At 37.1% G+C, this 23,325-nt stretch overlaps 2 protein-coding genes across 6 annotated transcripts; both read left to right on the forward strand.

The window, feature by feature from the left end:
- Window positions 1–1,238: 1,238 nt before the first annotated feature.
- Window positions 1,239–4,664, forward strand: LOC143854392 (DTW domain-containing protein). 3 transcript variants are annotated; one of them, XM_077364346.1, is made up of 2 exons: window positions 1,239–2,836; window positions 2,987–3,158. In XM_077364346.1, exons 1-2 carry the CDS (start codon window positions 1,458–1,460, stop codon window positions 3,069–3,071), a joined length of 1,464 nt encoding a protein of 487 aa, XP_077220461.1. In that variant the 5' UTR covers window positions 1,239–1,457; the 3' UTR covers window positions 3,072–3,158. The 3 variants fall into 3 exon arrangements, with proteins under 3 accessions (XP_077220461.1, XP_077220462.1, XP_077220463.1); XM_077364347.1 differs by having other exon boundaries at window positions 3,061–3,158; XM_077364348.1 differs by lacking the exon at window positions 2,987–3,158 and adding an exon at window positions 4,256–4,664 and having other exon boundaries at window positions 1,241–2,836.
- Window positions 4,665–7,430: 2,766 nt separating this feature from the next.
- Window positions 7,431–21,945, forward strand: LOC143854464 (binding / calmodulin binding protein). Of its 3 annotated transcripts, none has more exons than XM_077364456.1 (20): window positions 7,431–8,212; window positions 9,456–9,924; window positions 10,038–10,120; window positions 10,594–10,707; window positions 10,798–10,986; window positions 12,747–12,812; window positions 13,093–13,146; window positions 14,896–15,018; window positions 15,115–15,234; window positions 15,325–15,432; window positions 15,537–15,729; window positions 17,715–17,891; window positions 17,976–18,449; window positions 18,603–18,847; window positions 19,015–19,192; window positions 19,338–19,579; window positions 19,979–20,168; window positions 20,750–20,975; window positions 21,269–21,424; window positions 21,546–21,945. In XM_077364456.1, the coding sequence occupies exons 1-20, from the start codon at window positions 7,520–7,522 to the stop codon at window positions 21,634–21,636; spliced, it is 4,191 nt and encodes a 1,396-aa protein (XP_077220571.1). In that variant the 5' UTR covers window positions 7,431–7,519; the 3' UTR covers window positions 21,637–21,945. The 3 variants fall into 3 exon arrangements, with proteins under 3 accessions (XP_077220571.1, XP_077220572.1, XP_077220570.1); XM_077364455.1 differs by having other exon boundaries at window positions 7,432–8,212; window positions 17,712–17,891; XM_077364457.1 differs by lacking the exons at window positions 17,715–17,891; window positions 17,976–18,449.
- The last annotated feature ends 1,380 nt before the right edge of the window (window positions 21,946–23,325 follow it).

Here is a 23,325-nt window from a genome sequence, read left to right on the forward strand (position 1 = left end):
CCCGAGTTGAGCCCCTATTCCCAACCCTACCTTCTAAGGACTAAGGGTGTCAACGGACCCAAAATGGCGAGTCTCCAATGGACTATCCATATGCAAACTTTAAACATGCAACTCTTCCGATATGCTATCCATGATCTAGACACATTACCATGATCTAGACACATTACCAGGATCCATGGACACATGCGAGACCCTACAATAGGATCTAGACACATTACCAGGATCCATGGACACATGCGAGACCCTATTGTAGGATCCAAAATTATTATCGATCGGATCCAGAGACAAGTAACAAAAGTCCACGGACAGCACTAAATATGATTTATTATACTATTTTATGAAGATACCATCTAATTTTCTACAACTTTAAGTATTATTTTAATAGTATTTTAGTGAAAATAAGTCCTGCATTATTTTTTTGAATGATTCCTATTTTTAATAATTTTTTCATTCACCACTCAATTCTCAAGTCACCCGCTTCCTCCTTCTCTAACCATTGACCAAGTCCCTAGCCCACTTTGTTCGCCGATGCTGCAGCTCAACCTAGCAGCCAACAGTCATGATCGTACTTGCCATCAAATAATTATGTAAAATGTAAGGAGGACCTATTAGGACACTCTAGTGGACGGTCTGATTTGAAATGGATCATAACCAAGATGTGGAAAGTAGGATCCAAAGAACACTCTGAATCCGATCCCAAGTGGATCGTGACAACCCTATTGGCTTCCATCAGCAAAACGATTTAGAGATAGTAACGGCACCATCTCTGTCTTCTCCAGGCCAATTGGAATAGTAGACTCTATTGAAGCAGAGGTCCACGCTCCATAATAAAATCTATTGAAGTGGAGGTCCGAGCTCTTCACTATAGTATGAGCTTATTTAGGGACTAAATGGAAGGTAGAAGGGGATTCTTCAAATGTCATTTCTTGGGTCCAAGGCTTGAGTACTGATCCATGGAGATTAGCCAAGTTTTAGATGAGATTATTTATATGATCAACGAAAGTTTTGTTCCCTTTTATCATATCCCTGTAAGTGCCAATGATCTGAGGGGTTAGATTCGCTGAATCCGGGGCGCTTTGAGGGACTTAGTTTACAAGGGTTCCTCTCTCACCAATCAATTCACCATTGATGTGAACATGTAATCACTTTACACTTGGAATAAAGAGTTTTATATCACTTTAGTGGAAAGTGATATATTCTTAGTTAGACTGAGGGAAGTGATATATTCACCTCCTTTTTCTTCCCTAGGCTACCCCTTTAAGTGTATTTAACTATTTATGACCTCTTTCTACACTACAAGGGGGTGGTCTGGGGAAGAGAACAGGACTATATATCATTTACCTACGCTTAACTCAGTACATTGGTGGGTGGGCCCCGTGTTTGATCAAGGACAGCCAAATTGATCAAATAACTAGGGTTTCTATCATACCCTTTGAATCATGGCCTGAACGCCATCGATGTCTGCTCGTTTTCTCACCGGAATCCGACTTCAGGCAACGCTTTACGCTCTTTCCTTTGCCCTTAGTCCTTTACGCAACCAACATTTCAATCTTTACAAAACCCTAACCCTAGAAATGGGGGAGCAACCACGCACCAAAAGACCCTTTTGCCCCTCCTGCTCAAAACCCGCTAGTGTTTGCCTCTGCTCTCGCATCAAAAGCCCCCCAATCGATAACTCGATCTCCGTTACAATTCTCCAACACAATCACGAGAAAAACCACCCTCTCAATTCCACCAGAATCGCTAATCTAGGGCTTAAAAACCTCGAAATTTTCACTGTTTCTGACGTTCATTTTCAAGCCAAATTCGAAATTCAATCTCTGAAACCAGATTATTTCGGCTATTCCAGTTCGAGTAGTGCCAAAACCCTTTTCAATAGCTTTCCAAACTATCCTAAAAGCTCGGTTTCGGATCGAATTTCAGATCCGTTAACGACCCATAAAGCAGTGTTGGGACTCGACTCTATAAATGGATTTGTTAAGTGTCATACCCAGAAGGGAAAACTGGATTTTGAGCAAATTCCAACCTCTACAAAGAGCAATGTGCTAGTTTTTGAAAAAGACCCTGAACCCACTAATATCAAAGAGAATATGAGTGGTACTGTTACTCCCCAGATGAATCAAAACTGCCAACAAAAATCTGATTTTGATCTGATTTCAGCTCCTGAAATGTTGAATGCCGAAAATGTGATTGCCCGTCCTCAGCCCGTTCTAAACCTCACAAAAGATCCATATTCTGATAAAATGGAAGCATACCCAACAGCCCAAGCAGCTGTTATAACTGCTATCATTGATAAATATGGTTTCGTATGCTCTGAAACCCATTCAGGAAAACCTGATTTTGATAGGATTTCAGCCTCTCAAATAGGCAAATCAGCTATCTCAAACGGGTTTATAGTTCGAAAGTTGCAGATGAATCCGTTGGGTGATCTTATGGGATCTAAAGAGTTTGAAGAATTTGAAATCCTGATCCCTCCTGGATCAGCCCTCCTATTCCCACGTAAAAATTCAATTGATATAGAGGCGGTGGACTTCAATGTGAAGCACTTGGTTGTTTTGGATGGGACTTGGGCAAAGGCGAAGAGAATGTATGCAGAGAATCCATGGTTGAAGCTTTTGCCTCATATCAAGTTGGATTCAAGGGAGATGAGTTTGTATAGTGAAGTGAGGCTTCAGCCCAAGGCTGGGTGCTTGTCTACTATTGAGAGCATTGTCTATGCCATGAAGGCTTTAGGGGAAAACAATGTGGGGTTGGATGATCTTTTGGATGTGTTTGAGTCAATGGTGGGGGATCAGAGGCGATGCAAAGATGAGAGACTAAGCAGGGAATCAATGGCGTGAGCAACCTATCTCCTATTTCTTTAACTTGTTCTTTACTTATTGATTGATAATTTGATAGACAGAAGACTGATATTATATAGTAACATCATAGAAATCTGGATAGACAAAAGAAAGATAAAGAGATATGATTTCTTGATCTTTCGCAGGGATTTCCCTGCAATAATTGTTGGACCATTTGATGCCCTTTCTGCTCAGGTTGTATTTCTTGATTGTTTTGTAGGATTCCTATGAAAGGTTCTTCTGCCGCCCTATTTTCCTGGGTAAAAACTTGTCTTCATCAATTTTCAATTGAATTCTGATAAGAGATTTATATCTTTATCTTATTGGTTTTAGATATCTAAGAAAATATGTCTCTCTCAATTAGTATGATCTTAGCTGTCAATCAATTCATTTTAGAGGGCTCTAATGTGATATTGCATTGGAGATGTATAACTTGAATGGACAGATTATCGAACTTCCAGGTTTATTCCACTCCTGATTAGATTCTACTTGACGTTGTTCATTGTTTTTTTTTTTCCTCTTTTCTTTTATCAGATGATCCGCAGGATTTTGTACGATGGTGCGTGACAGAATAAGATGTCGATTAGTTTTTGTGGACATCATAGATTGACCTGCATTTCCAAAATAAATTGCTGTGGGAAATCTAGTTTTTATAATGCACCTACATAGGTGGTTAGCAGATTTGTGCTTAAGGCTGATCCAGCGGTGTATGCTGATCTTATTGTCTGCCTCATCTTTATTTGCCTATGGTTATTAAAAGAAGAGGAATGCTAAACTGAGGGGCGCCCTTGTAAAAAAAAGGATGAAAGGGAGCCCCCATCGGATGCACGGCACCATGGTGCATTTATAATAGCGTAAAAGGGATAAAAGGGAGCGCCCATCTTTTGACTTTTACACTATTATAAATGCACCACGGTGACATGCATCCGATGAGAGTGCCCTTTCATCCCTTTTTTGCAAGGGCGCCACTCAGTTTAGCATTCCTCTATTAAGAATCTAGTGTTATATGTTTGTGTTCTTTTTTTTCTTTTGATGACACAATGTTTGTTTTCTTATTAGAGTGCAATGGTGGGACACCTACGAACACTTTATAACTCTCATTTGTAGTTCTGTACCCAAGAGTGTAAATCATCAAAGAAGATTAACACCATAACACATCTAAAGTAAACTCTAAAGAGCATTACCACAATTTGCTATTTTATTCATTCACTAATCATGAACCAAATCATGGATTGTGAAAAGTGAATCAAACCTTGATTCATATACAGGTGTTCTAGTTTTTCCTTCAACTATCCTAAAGTCAGCGATTGAAATTCTTCAATTGTCTGTGATGTTGGCCAAAAGCCAATGATTAATCTTTGTATTCATAGAACATTCTCTGTTCTGCCATGTGATGGAGGGTCTGGCATGAACAGAGCACGGAAACGTCTTTGGGTGTTCTCCACATTGGGGGGAAGCTGACAAGAGAAATAATTTTTTATGGTAATTACAAATGCTCATCCCAAAACAATTTTCGGAGGATTGATGTGGTCTCCCTAAACAGTTTTCTGAGGATTGATGTGGTCTCCAACTGCTTGTCTGCTTTTATTATTAACTATGGGACTGGAGAGATGTTTGACAGTTGGCGGCAGGTGGTATGCTGTTGTGGAATTCTAATGTATTGTACACTCAATTTAACTGTCAACAATTTAAGCTTGTAATTTGTAAATGGTTGTCTATCTCTTGTGGTCTGTATATGATTGTTGTTGAGGAAGAATGTCTATCTTTTTGCCCATTTTCAGGTACTTTTTTTCCCTACATACTGAGCCCTATCATCTAATGTATCTGTATTGTCAAATGGCAAATGCTTGTCTTAAAGCTACTATGCTATTGCATGGTTACTTTTCACTGAACATTGTGACCCATCTGAGTTCAATTCCTTCAGTGCTATCCTCTTCCACACATGGCTCCTTCTAGATCAGACTGACACGTGCATGTTATGGTGTATATGAAGTAGTTACAACTTACAAAGCATTATGGTTGTGTGTTTAGAATTATGGGTGTTAGTTAGTGATTATGTGTTATGTAAGTGGGTAAATAAGCTGGTGATGTGACACTACCTTTGTGTATTTAAGAAGTTGTATTCTAATAAAATGCGGAGAGAATTTAGTGACAAAAAAAGAAGAAGCTTATGAACCGATATGATGTCCGGTTGTCCCGAATCAACCTTTCTCCCTTGTTTTTTCTTCCTATCCTTTTCTCTGTCTATTAGTGTCACGACCAATTAGCTGCATAACACAAACCCTTATTGCTTGATAAGCGCTTACTGGCATCAAATTGCTTATCCAGTAGTTGGGCTCTGAGAAATGCGCCTATTGGACTACATTGCAATAGTCAAGCTGCAATTCACATCATAGCCTGTACAATTTTTCTGAAGCTCATTTGGGGCACTCCTCAAATCCAATGTGTAGGCTCAAGCAGTTGTGGATCCCAGGCCAAAAGTCTTGCGAAGGATCCCCTTTGTTAAGAACAGTGTTAAAAACTTTGGACTTGGACCAAGGCAAATTGGAGCTGAGTTGAAATTATTTGAGTTCAATTTCTCGTCAACTTTGAGCATATCAAAGGACGGCTTTTTTTTTTAACTTACTCGATCTGGCAAAACTTGTAGACTTATGGACTTGAATAGCACATGTTTTGGCTTTTTGTAAAAATCGGATTGTGGCGAATGTTTGATCAGTAAGGAGTAACACCTAGATGTTAGTGATCAATAAAATTTTGAGCGGGGAACACCTTGGCCATATGTGTTCATGTTGGAAGGGGGTTAATAATATTTGTGGGCCCGTTGTAAGCCCAATAAGGTTATTTGTCTTATTTGAGGAACAAGTGTCCATAATGGGTGGACTCTAGGATTTTATTGAAACACATGTAAAGAAGTAGACATGGCAAACGGGTGGGCTGGGCCGTGTTTCACCCTACCCGTACGGGTCTGGGTCAAACGGGCCGGGTCAATAACCCGGAAATTTACAGGTCACGAATTGGTAGACCCGGACCCCAACCGTACGGACCGAGTGGACCCGCGTGTCACCCGTTATTTTTAATGATTTTTATTTTTTTAAAAGATTTTTGTTGTTTTTATAGGGATTTGCTAGCCACCTTTGCTAAAGGCTACTTCGCACCCATCATTTGCATTTGCATGTGATCATGTGATGATAGCTAACTTTTTGGCAGTGCAAACTGCAAAGATGTGCGGAAGTACTTTTCTGCAAAGGTGGCTAGCAATAATAATCATGCGGGTAAGGTGCTAAGTTTTGGAGGAAAATTACGGTAAAATGACTTCAAATTAGAAACGCTATGGAAAAAAATACCGAAAGAAGATGCCTCTATAGAAAAATTAAGGAAAAAACTACGAAAAAAAATGCATCAAAATATGAAAACTATGAGAAAAAGGCCAAAACTATTGTTTCACTTCTTCTCTACGGAGAGCACCCGCGGGTCATTTTCAAACAGGTCACAAATGAGTTATCCGGACCCGGAAAATACGGGTGGGTCACTTCTTGTCAGGTCTATAAAGAAGTGCAGAGAGTAGACCAAACCAAAGAAAGTTTATATTTTAAGGAGAGTTTTTTATCTTCCAAGAAAGAAAATATACCTACATTCAAATATCCACCATTAATTCCCAAAAATCGATCCAAATTGCACCCCTAGCCACGGTTACACTACATCTGTATGTGTCACCCTTTGATTGGTTCTGACCATCCATCTAATTTCCCTACTTTGGATCTCCCATGGTCCATGAACTAGATAAGCTAAGAGACTCCTTTTTTTAACATTCCCATTAAGTAGATTTAATAGGGATTTTAGGCCATGAAATATATGTTTAGGCCATGTTTGACTACTAAGAAATAAATTCCATGAAATATATCTTTACCATCAAATGCTCTCGAATTTTTCAATGTTTGGGGGCATAAAGGAGAGGTGAGAGAGAGAGAGAGAGAGAGAGAGAGAGAGAGAGAGGGTGATCCCTGGGGAGAGCATTGAGTCCAATAATCGGATTTGGACTCTCAATCGTTTGTCAAAATCCCTGTTCGTTTTAGATTGTGACAACCGATTGTGGGCCCCAAACCTATAATTTTGAGGCCAATCGGTTTGGGCCCACAATCGGTGGTCACAATCTAAAACGAACAGGCCATAGTTCTGTATTAGCTTGGTAATCGGACGATTGGAGATCCAAATAAGTGCCTATCTAATGGATGATCCAGATCAATCACAGGTGGGCTCCACTATGTAATAGTAAGCACATCGGAAGGTGACATATTCGTCCTCTTTTCTTCCCTGGGCCGCTCCTCCAGTGTTAATCATATTACCTTACTACAAGTGGGTGTCCCAGGGAAGAAAAGGAGGCGAATATATCATCCCCCCATGTTTAATCATATTACCCTGGGCCATCCCGAACACTGATGCTGAAAAATGATAAGGAGAGAGGCACAAATCGTCAGACGCCACATAGACACATCACCTCTTCGTTACCATCATTACTACTACACTTTACCGTTTCACTTTAGTTACTTTTAATCATTTCCCGCTCCTCCCCCCTTCAAATTCAAAATCCCACCCCCATCTCAACTCTCCAAAACCCAGACCCTTTTTTTCCTATCTCTCCCCACCATTTTCCATTTTCATACACTCTCGTAGACGCATCAATGCAAGGCGAAGAAGGAGAACCCTTTCCCTCTCCTTCCCCGAACCCTTCTCATCTCCTCAGAGACATCTCCAACTACAAAACCCCCAAACCCTCCTCTCAAAACCCTAACCCTAATTCCCCTTTCCCCATTTTCTTCACCGCCTCCAAACAAACACCATTACCACCCTCTTCTTCCTCTTCTACTTCTAATTTCTCCTCTTTCCGACGCCGCCAATCTTCCGTAATCCCCCTTTCCCGATCCAAAGCCGCTCGCCGGCTCAAAGCCTTCGAGCTCGAACAGTCTCAGTCCGCTCGAAAGGTTCAGATCCGTCGTGACAAATCCCTAAAATCTTTATCAAAATCTCTCACTGTTTGGCTCAATTTTTTATTTGAAAACCCTAGATCTTGTGGCTGTGATTTCACAATCTGGAATGGAGGATCTGAAGGAGCTGAGCAGGTTTCGGCCAATGGGAAACGTGACAGCTGGCCAGGCGGTAGTCTTGGGATTGATAGGGCTTGGAGGAGTCCGAAGCGTCAGAGGGAGGGATCTTGGAGGGCTTCTGATGTGGAATTTTCTTCTTCGGCGTTTACGTCTCTTCAGATCTCGTTGAGGGATGTTTGTAGCTTTGAGGATTTGAAAGAGAGGATGGGGGCGTATTTGAGTGTGAAAAATGGGAATGAGGTTCTTTCTGTGATGAGTCAGGTCGCAAAGGTCAGTTCTCCACCAACATGTTTCTGATTTGTTTCTTTCTTTGATCTATTTTTTTGTAAGAAACGTTTTGGTGCAAAAATTGTTTGGAATGGGTTGTGGTTTACCAATTTGCGAGCCCAATAATTCTTCTGTCTATGAACTTAGGAGGTTTTGTAGACACCCAAAATGACTCAATGTTCTTGCTGTAGAAACATGGTAAAAATGCCAAAGATTCACAAATGGATCCAACACATAAGGAAATAAAAATTGGTAAATAGAAGTTGGTTATTCTTTATAATACCTCTGAGTAAATGATACACATTGGCTAGGTGACACTTTGAATTGCAACTGTATGGTTAATTCACTAGCACTAAGCAAAGCTGCCCATTTTCACGGCTCCCTTCTAAAGGATTTCGAAACTGCTCAGAAAGAGTTGTATGCCCCAAATAGATCTTATGGGCAAAACCATATTTACCCGGAACTTTCTAGTTAGATGGGAAGCTCACTTCCCTAGAAGCTTGCTTTAGAAACCAAGTTCTTCTAGCTTCCTAAGGATAGCACTTCCCACATGCTTCGTACTTGTTTTTCCTTAATTAAGAATGCACTTCTTATTTAGGTAATTATATATTTTTTTTCCTAAAGAATGTTTTATCCTTTTGATAATGCCGAAGCATTGTATTTAAAAAGAGGGTATATTTAAAACTTCAAAACACATTTAAGTTTCAAATGACTTAAGTGGATCTTTTTCCAAAAACTTAACATTAAATCTACATTAATAAAACATCTGAAAATATAAATCCCACAAACTAGTAATTTTAATCGGTCGATAAATCTTCTTTACTTCTATTGACTTGATATGGCCCCACTGAAAGTCCTACGTTGACAGAGCTCGGGGTATCATTCTTATGCATGCGAATTCTCTTATCTATACTGCCAACGTTTGTTTGTTTTTTCTTTTTTTAATTTCTCCTTGCTACCTACAAAAATTGTTAGTCTAATCTTGGACCAACAGTCATTGGGAATTTGATAAGAATGAATCATGTAGACAAGAATTAATCATATTGTCCTTTGACAAGAATTCTCTAGCAGGTTAATGTCTTTGCCTTTCTGCACCTCCAACCACAAACTAACCATTTCCACAACCAGAACCGTTAGTTTTCAGTATTGCTTAGTATTGCTTATTCGATTATTGAGTTTTCTTATATTTGTATTTATTTCTCTTTATATTATTACTATTATTATTATTATTATTGTTATCTTTCAGAATATTGATGAAGGAAGATTGAGGATGAAGGCACATTGCCCGTTAGTTACAGATGTAGGATTGAAGGAGAAGGCCACGAGAGTCCTCCTGTGTTATAATCCGACATGGCTTCGTATTGGGTTGCATATTGTTTTTGGTGGTGACTTATTATTGCCCATTGAAGACAACGATTTTGATCGGGATGACCTGTTTCTAAAGATGATCATCGAGAAACAGTTCTTTTCACATGCAGGACTTGCTAAAGCTTATGCTTATAACAAGTTGGTAGAAGGTGTATACAGGCCTGGTTACTTTGAGGCTTTGGGGAATGTTATATTGAAGAGGTTTTTACTGCTCGTTCTATTACTTGACAAAGCCAAATGCCAGAGCAGACTTCCTGTTAAATATGGTATTGATGGAATAGATGGGGGTTCGCCTCTATTGTTTAGTTGCCGATCTTATATTAAATCAAGTCGACAACTTATTCATGGTAATTATCCTGATCATTGCTTATGCTTTTTTCCTATCATCGTCTATACCCGATTAACTATATGTTCTAACATGTAAGGCTTGACGTTGGTTTGTTTCGGTTTATCACTTTAGAGTTCTTATCGGAGGTGATGCATGGAGAAGGTGATCTTCTTGCACACCTAGTGATGGTTGGGTACAAAGTTTCTTATCAACAGGTATGTAAGAGTAGTGCTCTCCGCCTCTGTCTCTGTCTCTATCTTTCTCTCTCTATTATGATTATTATTATCATCACTACTATTATTGTTCTTATTATTATTACTACTACAAATATTCTACTAATTCATTTATTATTAGGGATTTTCTAGCGTCCATTGCAGAAGGCATTTTGCGGATGGGCTGTTGCATGTGAGAGCAGCCACCTCATGAATGAAGACAAAATCTGCTGAAAAGTGAGCTGGTGTGGCTGCTCTCAGATGCAACAGCCCATCCGCAAAACGCCTTTTGCGGTGGACGCTAGCAAATCCCTTATTATTATATTTTGGGTTAAGCTGGTGTTGATCTGTAACTTAAAACTGAACCCTCATCTTCGCTATTCTAAAGCATGTGCTTAGCTCTCTATCGCTGTTATGCTTTGGTAATCTTCTTTTCAATGGTGGATTCTTATTCAAATAATCCTTACATATTGCAGTTTCCACTTGCGGAATATGACTTCAGTGTGACGGATCTATTTGACGATCTAAATGATGGTGTGCGTCTCTGTAGAGCTGTTCAGCTCTTGCAATGCAATGCCTCAATCCTCACCGTAGGTTTCTTTTAAAAGGAGACTCAATCTTTTCCTTTTCAATATGGTATCATCTTTTGGTTAATGATTTGGTGGGTTCACAATGGGCAGAAACTGGTGCTTCCTTCAGATACACATAAAAAGAATTTGATGAATTGTGGCGTTGCAATGCAATATCTCAAGCAGGCTGGGATGCCTTTATCTGATGAAGATGGAGTTCTGATTGTAGCGGACGATGTTGCCAACGGGGACAAGGAACTGACGCTTTCCTTGCTCTGGAATATGTTTGTTTATTTACAGGTTTGTTTCTGTTTTAGGAAATTTTGAATTGTTTCTATGTGATCCTTCAATTTTTATTTATTGAAATATTTCTTTGATTGGGTAGTTTCTTTCTTTTTCTTTTTTTCTAATCGAATAATGTGCGCTAAACTGTCTAGATCCATATTTGCCTCCTTCCAGAATAGATGGCCTCATGCTTGAATTCTATGATGATGTTGACCGTAGCTTCCCGATCAAGATTAGTATCAGTGTTCTTGGAAGAGCACTTGCAATGCAAAAGAACATGACAACTATATTATAGGGTCAAAGAATTGAATTATAGCTGTAACCAAACACGTAATAGAATATCACCGATCAAGCTGCTTTGCATTGGATCGTAAGAAATGGTGGTTTAGGGTTGGTTTTCTGTGCGGTAGCCATTTCATAGAATTGTTGCTTTTGCGATATATTTTCTAAAAATTTTTCATCACCGCATAACCTTAGAAGTTCCAAAATATATCCTTATCCAAACATGCATTGATACACTAAGAAACAAAAGGCATTCAATATCTCTCACATAGCCACTTAATAGTTTGCATGAAGTGGGACATACTAACTTCATTGTTGTTTATTTGGCCTCTCAAATCTCAGGCTCGAGTAGTATCATGTTCACTAATTGTTTTTTCTACGTGCCTATAATAGAGTTTTTTTTCTTAGTTTATTGAAACAAGTAATTTTTTTCCACATTACTATGGTCTTTGATTTTGTGGATTTGGAGTCTCATTAATTACTGTTTGTTGCTTAAGTTTCCTTTCAATTAACTTGAATGAACTTGTTGGTATTCAGTTCCATATTAGTTGGTATTTAATAAACAACAATGGAATAACTTGGTTATACAAAGGAATTGCAAGTCCCCTTCCACCACTTCGGGGGATTTAGTGATTGATTTTAAAATATTCGACGTGCCTTTGGATTTTTTATAGTGAACTGTTCAGAAAACATAAATTAAGACCGATTTGATATCACCCCTCAATTAGAATTAGCAAAAGCAATGTCCCCTTGCATAATATGGATTCCAAACATTCATGATCTGTATGTGAATGAGTCGAATTACTTATCCCTCGGTCTATTAGTGAACTATCTCTCCCCTATTCGGGAATCTCCGGATCTATGCTTATGGCCGTATAGTAGATATCCCAAGTTATCGCTTGAACATGAATAACTCCTTTTGGTATTCTACGTCCATTCTTACGTGAACTAATACGCCCATTCCTACGCGAACCAATTCTTGGTATAGGTTTTGTCATATTTTAGCATCTCATAAATATGGCCACTTGCCTTAGATTACTAAATCAGTTATAGGCTTATAGCATGCCTTCTAGAGTCCAATACACATTTGCATACTTTGGGTTCTAAGATGCTAACAAGACTTTTTATGGATACGTTGCAAATGATATATAACTTGTCCCGATCATTGTTTAGAAACATCAACTTCAACTCGTTTGAGTGGACTCAATTTTGGCCTTACCACATCAATGAAGTATTCCTTTGACTTGCCAAGGTCAATGAAATATTCATGTTGATCACTAACTCGTGTGAATCAAATTCATTTTGCTTTGGTTGAGTTCTTGTCAGAGTATAAGTTTCGAAACACTGGTCACAACTCTCAACATTATATGTTTCTCTTTCAAGATGATGCTGTGCAGTGACTCACTCTCCTTTTATCAATGGTTTGATGTTGCTTTATTTGGTTAAATATGGTTGCATATATGCCAGACTAATTTTTGTTATAATTTTTGCAGTTACCTCTATTAATCAACAAGTCGTTGTTAGCTGAGGAAATATATAAAGTAAAGGGATCCTATGTGGTATGCAATTAGTTTTGTGAAGTTTTTTTTATGGTGTAGCCTGTTTTTGTTATTTGCATAAAAAAATATCATGAACAGGGAAGTGTTGTTTTGAAACAATTTATCAAGTTGTTTACAACTTTTGGGCATGAATTAAAAGAATCTCCTTCTTTGATTGTTTGAAGTCATAATATTTTTGTTCCTCTGACAAAATTTCAACTCCTTTTTTCGTGTTTATTGAGTTACAAGTTCTAGCATCGTGTTTACATGCCATCACTAAACAGTTTTCCCCATGTCATAGGACCTCTCAAAGAGTAATGGCAACCTCATGGATATGCTTTTGGAATGGATCCAGGTATTACTGATGTGTAAGTAATTGCTTAATGAAAGTCCTTTATTTGCTTTCTAAATTATCTCTAATTTGTGATCATAAAAGGTATGGTAATTGAATTGTGCTTATATTTGTTAGAATGAGCAACTTTGTACTTTCGTTTATGTGTTTATTTGGAAAATATGTTACATGCAGAGGCATATTTTTGTTATCGTGGTTAGTTAATTTGTATGGTTTTAAACCTTAACTGTGGTTTATGCACAACTAGAAAAAGAGAGATGATATTTTCACCCCCCCTTCAGTACACATGCGCCCCCTTATAATGTGATTTGACATGAACAGTGGGCAGCTTTAACGCTTTTTGACGTCAAATCATGTTAAAAGGGGGGCACATGCATACTGCAGGGGGCGTGAACAGCTTAAATATCAATATAATTCTATAACTCCGATACAAAATCCAACTGGTTTTCGTTTGAAAAAATAAACAAAATAAGGGAAATGATATATTCGCCCCCTTTTTACTTGGGACAGCCCCCTCTAGTGTAAAATAGTAGTCATAAATACACTAGACGGAACTGTCCCCAGTAAAAAAGGTGGTAAATATACAAGTTCCCTAAAATAAAAAAGGAGATTTGCTAAAAACCCAACGTCCCCCATTATCCAACCCTTTCCCAACAGTGAAGAAAAATCAAATGAGACAGTAACAGAAAGGAGGAGGTAGCACTTACCCAGAAGTGAGTTGTTCTATCAGAGATATTCAAAAGGCTATTATTCCTTCTAAACCTTGTAATCTTCACCTTTGTTTCATCTCCACCTCCATTTCTATCTCTACTAATAATAACACCATTAGCAGATATCATCGCCCTTAGAAAAACCATATGTTTTCTTTTCTCACTTACAGGAAAACATCACACACTACGTGAACATGATTCATATAAAATATGTGTACTTTATGACTAAGTTTTTATGAGGTAAAAATAGAGAGAACAAGAATTGATAGCTTAAATACAAATTATATTATGTGTAAATATTTATGCAAATATATGTGAAATGTGATATGTATCAAATTATCAGACGTGTGCGATAATGCATGTCATTGACTGTTTGATGTCGTTAAACTATTATGGATGGTTGTCTTGCTTATTTGATGGTTTCTAAGTATGCATTTGTGCTTATCCTAGCATTTCCGAAAGCTTGATCTTAAAATTCTTCTGTTTGCATCTGTTTCCATGCTTTTCTACGATTTTAAAGGATTTCCACCAAAACTTCAAGCTGAAATCCAAATGTTTCCTTTTTTCATGGTGACCAAAACGAAAGCCGAAACTGAAATTTAAAACCTCTCAAGTACGTTCATAAATTTCTGTGAATGAAATTATAGAATCAAGCAGATAAAAGGAAACCAGCTGTAGAGTTTCTAATTTTTCTGTTTTAAATGATTAACTTTGTTTGATCTTTAATATTTTAGAAAATTTGACCGAAATCTATATGTGTAGGCCTATTGTTGTATATGTTATTTTTAAAAAAAAAATTTACTATTTTTTGACATAATGTAAATTTGCAATTATTTTTAGTGTTTTACTTATTTTTATTGCTTATTCTACTATTTCGTTAGTTAAAGTTATTGCTTCTACGCTTTTAGCTTAAGTAGTAACAAAAAGAAAAGAAATTGACATACAAGCTGATAGACATCCAGCCAATATGATTTTCCATTCCATTTATGAGTCTAGCTTTTGCATAAATGGTGCTTGACATCTTTTACTATTTCCATTTCAGGCAATCTGCAATAATTATCATCTCACGGTTGATAATTTTTCTTCATTGATTGATGGCAAAGCATTGTGCTGTTTGGTTGACTACTATTTTAGAAACGAGCTTCTTGGCCATTCTTCTCCGATGGTAGATAAATACTTGTTTTCAACTCAATCCTTTTTCCCACATCTGCAATTTTTTGACTCTGCATTCATAAATTCCCATTTTACTCTTTGTTCGCAGGAGGCTCTAGATACTAATGGTGAAGGGTTCATTACTCTTTCAAATGCTGGCACTACAGTTACCCTGCACAGTTTTATTCTGATCCAAAGAGTAACAACGATGCTGGGAAACTTTCCTGAGGTAAGTATATTATTAATGTATTTATGCAAAAAAAAAAAAAATTTTTTTTTTATTGTATTGTATCATAATTCTGCCACTTGGTTTTTACAGGTGTTACAAATAAGTGACATACTAGAACATGGTGCGGCGTGTAACGAGCGAAGTGTGATAATTCTGCTGATATTCCTTTCATCACAACTGATTGGCAGAAAAGACTTGGTATTTCTTGACGTGCTTTTCCCCATGATTTTTCTGAATCTTTTCTGAATCTTGCTAATGTTCTACTTGGATAACTATCATCAGATATTTGGTATGATTTGTAGGATCGGCTAAATATTCATAAACTTATGGGATGGAATTATCGGAGTCCGGAGTTGAAATCTTCAGCAACTGTTAAACCACTGCATTTCACCAGAAATGGAGCGCTGCTTAATATGAATTCAAGTCCAGAAAAAGATGCTCCAAATTCGGTGACACTAAAGAATGGAGATAAATTAGATGAGGACCAGGCTGAAGGTTTTTTATCATTATATTCCTGGAATGCTTTCTATTTTAATATCATTAATTTGATTGAATTATATAGCTTGCATCTTTACATTTTCTGTTATTTCACCTTGTTTGTCATGTATATTGTTTCATCATGCACTAAATTGTTAACTGCTATCCTGCCAAAGCATAACCAAAATCCTTGCTATGCAGGGAAGCCAATGTACTTGAACCGGGTTTATACCTTCGATTTGACCTATGATCTGTGGACACGGACACGAGTGTCGGACACGACAACCCGCAAAATTTAGAAACAGGGATATGGCTAAAACAGAAAGTACATATAATCATGATTTATGGATGCGGATTTCTGTGTCGAGTTTGACTTAGATATGAAGTGTCTGATATAGCGGCCCCTAAAGATCTAGAAATGGTGACACGCCCATACACACATATACATATAAAATTACTGATTACTATCATAATTTGCAACAATATAAATATAGTATTCATTTAAAAAAACTAATAAATCTTTGAATTAGTCAACTATAATCTAAAACAAACATGAGATAATCAAATAAGAATGCATTCATCAATTAATCTAGTCCTCTTCAGTCTCCGATATGCAACGGGAAAGGGAGACTAATAGGATGCAATTAATATATATTTTAATAAGAGTTTGTTTAAGGTTTTAAGTTTAGGGGAAGGGATATTACATCAAATATTACTTTTAGGAGAGCTAAAAGAAGAGTTTATAATAAAATAATAGTTAATAATAAAAGAGGTAAACAAAATTGACGCGGTACAAAAACGTGTCGACATGCCCACATTAAGTCCGACACTTCTAGCAAATATATTTCAAAGTGTCGAAAGGAGTGTCGACACATGTGGACACAAGTGTCTTTTCCGACACGACACGTGTGTCACCAATAAATTCAAAGTGTCGGCTAAGTCATAGGATTTGACATGCCATGGATTTTGGTACTTGATGTGGAGCAATTTGTATGAACTGAAAATCCATTCGTGCATTTTATTTGATAAAATGACAGAAGGCATGTTGGAAGCTAAAAACCAAGTACACAATCATTTCAAACTTCATGAAAGTAGAATATACACAAGCAGGAATGCACTTGTTTAATTGAGATTGTACTCTTTTGCAACATGGTAGATCTTTTAAGTAATACTGTAATTGCTCTCAAAGTTTTGGAAGAAACTTCATATTAATGGCAAAAGATCATGGCATCAAGCCATTGTGAAATTTATGGTCTAAAATGAGGACATTATGCATGGTTATAAGTGTACTCGAATGGATAAAGAAAAAGTTGAGATGAGGGCCTTCGAATGGATTTCTTACTTTCTTGGTCTTTGAATTGATAGAACTGGTGCGACAATGTAACACTTGTAACTTTTCATTTGACCGGGGGTGTGGGTTGGCAAGATATTTTATAAGTGTACTTGAACTAATTAAAATAAAAATGTTCAAGTAGTCTGTAACGCTTTCTGCTTCCTGGAGTCTTTGCAACACAAATATTAAGTACTTTGTCGTGTTATGGGTACAGGATATTGAGACCTACCAATCTTAAAAGACGGGGAGCTTTCATAGTGGGGAAAGGACTGGAATTTGAATGTCTCACTCTGTTGATAACTGATAATAATCCACAGCATGTCACTCAAATGCTTTCTGGGATGTGATTTGTAGAGTCTAGTACACTTGAGAAAATTTTATGTAGCGTTTTAGTATTTTTTGCACTACTACTATATACACTTTTATTATTTGAATTTATACATTTATTTAATTCATCTTATTTATAATAATTGTGTTCATTTCACGTTACCTGGTAAGAGTTGGGGTTCTGATAATAGTAACATAAATTTCTCTCAAGAGCATTGGTGCCCATTATTTTTTAAGGGAAAGATTGAGTGAACCTTGGTAGTACTTATTGAATTACACAGCTTAATTTTCCTGTCTACTTATTTAATTCATCTGTACTGATTTTTATGCAATGGTCCAGAAGGGGCTGCACTAGTTATACAATCACATTTCAGAGGTTTAATTGAACGTCGCAGTTATTTGAGGATTAAGACTGCTACTTCCTTTCTACAAACTATTATTCGGGGTTGGCTAACAGTGACTGGAAAAAATACTTCTAATAAATTCGGTCGGTCCGCCTTTTTACAACAGCTATCTGCTGGTAAATGACCAAATTACAATTACGTCTATTATGCCTTTGTTTAGTTGAATGCAACTCACACAATCTGTTGTGTTGAGATGACAGAAAGTCGGAAATCATCAGATGCCAGTGAAAGGTACATGGAATTCATGATTGAAAGGCGCCAATTTCTCAGGATACAAGAGTCTGTGTTGCTTATACAGTCATACATACGCCGGTGGATAGTAAGATCTAGATATGTTTCGATGATTGATAATTTACGGAAATGTAAAGTCATTTATGAAGAGCAGAAGGCTCTTGAGCGTAATTCAAAGGCAGCAATTAAAATTCAACTTGCTTGGAGAAACTTTACTGAGCAAAAGTTTCTTTCCAATCAATGCTCTGCTGCAATCAAAATCCAGAGTCATTGGCGTAGTTATGTGATTAGAAGAGACTTTCTGTTTCAACGTAAAACAATCATAAAAATTCAGAGTGGATTGCGATGTCAAAGATGTTTAAAGGCATTCAAGCAATGTAAACTTGCAGCTATTAAAATTCAACAGTTAGCCAGGGGGCAGATTGCTCGGAAAAGGCTACTAGGTAGGCTTGATCTATTTATTTTCGGACTAGAGATAATTGAAAACCTACTATTTCTTTTGTGTAAGAATTCCAGCTACTTATTGTTATTTTTCAATGCTCATTTGAGTATTTTGACTTTTAAAGTTTATATTTATTAAGTTTTTTTTAAAGCAGGTTCTTCTAAGCATTGCTCAAGCAGTTTGCATCGGGGTTTCTTGGATCCGATCAGCGGCATGAACATTCAGAGCTATGAATTGAAAATATTACTACATTCTGTTTTGAAACTGCAGAGGTGGTGGACAAGAGTTTTGTTACGCAATTCAAGAACTAGTTCAGCCATCATAATTCAATCTCATTTTCGTGGATGGGTTGCTCGTTGTGAAGCTTATAGAATGAGGCATCACATTGCTGTCATACAAGTCAGTTACACCCTAGGGTTTCTTGTGTGCTTTATTGAGATGTACCTTTGATTAATTTCTTACTGCTATTAACTTAAGCTAATCTAGTGCTGAAATGGTTTATACTTTATATTACAGAATGAGTGTGTATAAGTAGTTTTATCTAATTTTTGCATAATACAATTCAGAGTCACTGGCGTGGTTGGTTGATAAGGAGAGACTTTCTGCATCAAAGGGAAGCAGTAATAAAGATTCAGAGTGTTCTCCAAAGTGTAAAATGCTGTGAATCATTTAAGCAATGCAGGCAAGCTGTAGTTGAGATTCAAAGGTTTGCCAGGGGCCAAATTGTTCGAAAAAGGCTATTAGGTATTTAATGTACTATTCTTTCTATTGAGTAGTTCAAGAATCTATGTAGTTAATGAAGTTCTTTCTTCATTCTTTGTTATAGTTGTGGCCACTAGTCTTTGTTCTGATTTTTACGATTTTATGGTTGGAAAATTGTTGAATGCAGGTTCTTCTTCCCTTCGCTCAGATATACGTTTTGGCTTCCGAAATCAAAGTGGGATGAGCTGCACCCAGAACCTTGAAATGAAAATTTTGCTGCATTCAGTTTCAAAACTGCAGAGGTGGTGGAAAAGAGTTTTATTACTCAGGTCCAAAGAAGACTCAGCAATCATTATTCAATCTCATGTTCGAGGATGGATTGCTCGCCGTAAAGCTAGCCGAGAGAGGCACCGCGTTGTTGTGATCCAGGTGAGATATTTTTTTATAGTTTCCACCAGATATGGTTTTTTCAGTAGTTCCCTTCTGGTCACTTGAAATAATGCCCCATTTTTTTTATTTTATTTTTAATTTACTGTAACATTCAGTATTTGTAGCCTGCATAAGGATTCTTTCATCATTCCCAGTCATATTTGTAGCTTGGTGCATAAATATTACATGCATTCACACATTTACCTTCTTTAATTGTTGAATGCAATAAGCTATTGGTCTCTTTTTAAATTTATCCTAGTCACTACAGGTCCCTTGGTTGAATACATTTTGTTTGGTTTGTGCATTTATTTGATTATCTTCAAGCTGATTGAAATCAGTTTTGCTCTTCCATATTGGTTTAATCGTTGTCTCCATTTGTTTAAACTTTTAACTTGACAGTCATACTGGAAAGGTTACCTTGCACGGAAAGGATCCAGAAAACAGTTGGAGGATTTGCGGTCTAGGGTTAAAAAGTCTTCAGCAAATGTAGATAATAGCAAGAGACTTATGAGCCGTCTTGTGGCTGCACTATCAGAACTATTAAGCAAGAAAAGTGTTAGAAGTATCCTTTATACTTGTGCGACATTGGGTAAGCTTTTTCTTGGTAATGAAATAATTGAGATGAAAAACTGTATTAGCTCATATTTTATCCCCATTTGTTTTATTAGTTCGCAATGCTTGGCTTCAAATCTTAAAAAAACTCTTAAGCATGAAAAAACTTTAAGCAGGTGGTGCATATTATGTTTTAGATCCACCTGAAAATCTATTTATAGATGTATTCTACATTTATTTTTGGAGTTAATGTGGGTGCTTCCATATCAGGAGAAATAGAGCAAATGAAACTCCTTACTATGCTAAACCAAGTGCTATAATGTTCATAGTGATTGCCGTGAACGACTCCCAAGATGAAGCCCACAATTGAATTAATGTTCCTGTCAATATAATAGATATTGAAACATTATCACAAAGAAGGGAACTATGATTTCATAAGAATGTCTAAGATTCTTGTTATCTTTTGAAACAACCTAACCATGATAGATTTGATGTTCTATTGTCGTATGCTATCTTTCTCTAGCACTTAAGGGTGTTTAAAATAATTACTGATTTTTAATTTTTTTTACCTCTAATTTGTGTATGGAATTTATATGCTTCTATTTTATGTTTGTGTAGATATGGCTACTGAGCATTCCCAGAAATGCTGTGAAACACTTGTCTCTGCAGGGGCAATTGAAACTTTGCTGAAGCTAATCCCTTCACTCAACCGTAACATTCCTGATCAAGAAGTTCTAAGACATGCACTCTCTACTCTCAGAAACCTTGTCCGTTATCCACATTTGGCTGGGGTGCTGATCAATACTCATGGATCTGTTGAAGTAATCTTTCGAGAGATGCTAAGGTTTGTTCATCACATGCTATAATTCAGTTACAAGTTGTATAGTTTGTGCTAGACCTGGGCTCTCTAAGTCTCTTATCAGATTATTGCTTCAAAATAAGATTAGGGCCTGTTTCTTTTGGATTTTTGAACCAATTGTGAGTCCAAAACTGATTATTGGACTCCAATTTACGTTTAATTTTGAGTCAGATAATCAGTTTCGGACTGACAATCCATTCTCAAAATCCAAAACAAACAGGGCCTTAATGCAATATTTTCTTTTTAGTTATTTATTTTCCATTGTTTCTATGTTTAAGGAACAAGGAGGAAGGATACTTCATTTCCTTAGAGCTTCTGCAGAAGTTATGTGCGACACAGAAAGGCATTGATGCCATACGTAAATTACCCTCCCACGTAAAAAGGCTATGCAATCTTGCTGAGGATCTTGAAAGGAGGGCAAGCATGGAGAAACGGTCAGATAACAATGAAAGACTTATCTTTTTCCTTATATTTGAAATGGACACTCTTTAACTGGGGTTATAACATGAATTTGTAGTTTTAATGAAACATCAATATGTGGGTTTCTTCATGCAGGAATGCTCGTCTACCTGTGGCCGCAAAGGATTACACTGAAAGAAGGTTTAGAGCGGCTGTCGAGCTTTTGCAGTTAATTACGAAACAATGACAAAGATAAGACATTGAATTGACACTCAATGTATATATCTTCTACCGTCTCTAGTTTGCCTTAAGTTCAGCTGTGTTTTTGAAATGTTTAAAGTTTATGCCTTGCTTGAAATGGCATAAAGAGTTTCATCATGTGCTAATGAGCCTGTCGAAAACTCCTCGAAGACTATTGCTCACCACGCAACCCTTCATTAGTAGATTACCATGGCATAAGATTCTTTAGAGACTGAGTAATTCTGTATTCAGAGGAGATTATTGGCTTAATTGATGAAACATCAATTAGTAGATTACCACATTAGATTAGTGTTGATGAGATTTGTCTTGATCTATGTTATCTAATTTGCTCAATGTTTTGTTGTATTGCAACCGATTTCATAATGGGGTTCACAAAAATACAACAAATCTACTGAATTATGAACGTATATGAAAGATACACACGGTTTGATGCCCAATTATAACTGCGACATCCTTATTTCCTTCTCTTGTGTATCTACTTCTCATCTCCCATGTATTTAATGATTTGATTGGTTTTCCTAATTACACCAAAGAGGGTGTAAGAATGCATCAAACTAGTCCCTGTAAGTGACCCATGTTTGGGAATGGTGTCTTGTTTACCACTCAAGTAGAGTTGGCTCATCCTAGTTAGCTAAAGAGTATGTCTTTTTGTGCATGTGGGACTCCTATTTAACTTCTTGTACCTAGTTAGAGCAGGAGAGAGAAATAGGTAGGAGTAGGTCAAGTGTCCTACATGTCTCCTAAGGTAGATGTGGGAGAGAAAGGTGGTGAAAGGAAAAAGTGAGGTTTTTTTTACCGAGAATTTATGATATGATTAGAAATTGAGAAGTGATTTTTGTCTTTGGTTTTTTTTTGTGTAGAGTGTTAATTGAGAAGAAATTTGAAGGGTTTTGGTTTGTTAGTTTCAAAGAACAATTTTCAATGGGGAAATGAGGCTCCTCTGCCTTTTTGTCTCTCTCTACCGAAAAAAGATTGGATTTCTACCTCTTTGTGTTTTTACTTAGTCAAATGCTTTCATTTTCAGAAAAAGACTATATAAATGTGATCATCCAAAACCATTCGGCTCTGTTCAGCTGCGTCATTTTGGGCGGAAAGGACAAGGAAAATGGCGCATTTTCCATGGTTTGGGAAAATGGTTGTAAAATTGGATGATTTGGGAAAATGGAAAGCCCTACGTGGAATCCACGACTGCCGATGTGGCAACGCGCTTTCTGCATCTCAAAATCCATTTAAAATCAATGGAAAGTTACAAAATCAGTTGAAATCTCACCTCATCGAGCGCCTCAAATTAGGTCGGGTAAAACACAACCCGCATCAACCCGACCCAAAAAACACATAGATTAGGTTTAAAGATCATGTATTTTTCTTTAAAAAAAAAAAAAAAACGATCCAACTCGACCAGAGATAATTTCTCGGATAGGGTTGGGATCTAGAAAATCCTTCCCGCCGGACCTGAGTTGCAACTCTAGGTATTATGCATCTTAGTACGGTGCTCATTTATTTTGACTTCAATGAAATGAAGTTGTGACAGGGCTTTTGCAAATAGATTCTTGAGGTTCACTTTAGATTATAAATTGCTTGTTCCAATGAAAAAACCACTGTAGCATTTAATCTTCATGCACCATTTTTTTAATATTAGTGCATTCTTCAAATAAAGTTAAAATGATGTGAAGAT

This window comes from Tasmannia lanceolata, unplaced genomic scaffold (assembly GCF_043159265.1).
Source record: "Tasmannia lanceolata isolate RefF3 unplaced genomic scaffold, GAP_Taslan_0.1 ptg000020l, whole genome shotgun sequence".
In the NCBI taxonomy this organism is placed as follows: domain Eukaryota; kingdom Viridiplantae; phylum Streptophyta; class Magnoliopsida; order Canellales; family Winteraceae; genus Tasmannia; species Tasmannia lanceolata.

Bases quoted from the DNA above. Each gene is read 5' to 3' on its own strand.
- LOC143854392 (XM_077364346.1), top strand. From the start codon at position 1,458: ATGTCTGCTCGTTTTCTCACCGGAATCCGACTTCAGGCAACGCTTTAC. The intron at 2,837-2,986 runs GTGAGCAACCTA...GATCTTTCGCAG, and splicing joins CTAAGCAGGGAATCAATGGC to GGATTTCCCTGCAATAATTG.
- LOC143854464 (XM_077364455.1), top strand. From the start codon at position 7,520: ATGCAAGGCGAAGAAGGAGAACCCTTTCCCTCTCCTTCCCCGAACCCT. The intron at 13,147-14,895 runs GTATTACTGATG...TTTCCATTTCAG, and splicing joins TGCTTTTGGAATGGATCCAG to GCAATCTGCAATAATTATCA. The intron at 20,976-21,268 runs GTTTGTTCATCA...TCTATGTTTAAG, and splicing joins ATCTTTCGAGAGATGCTAAG to GAACAAGGAGGAAGGATACT.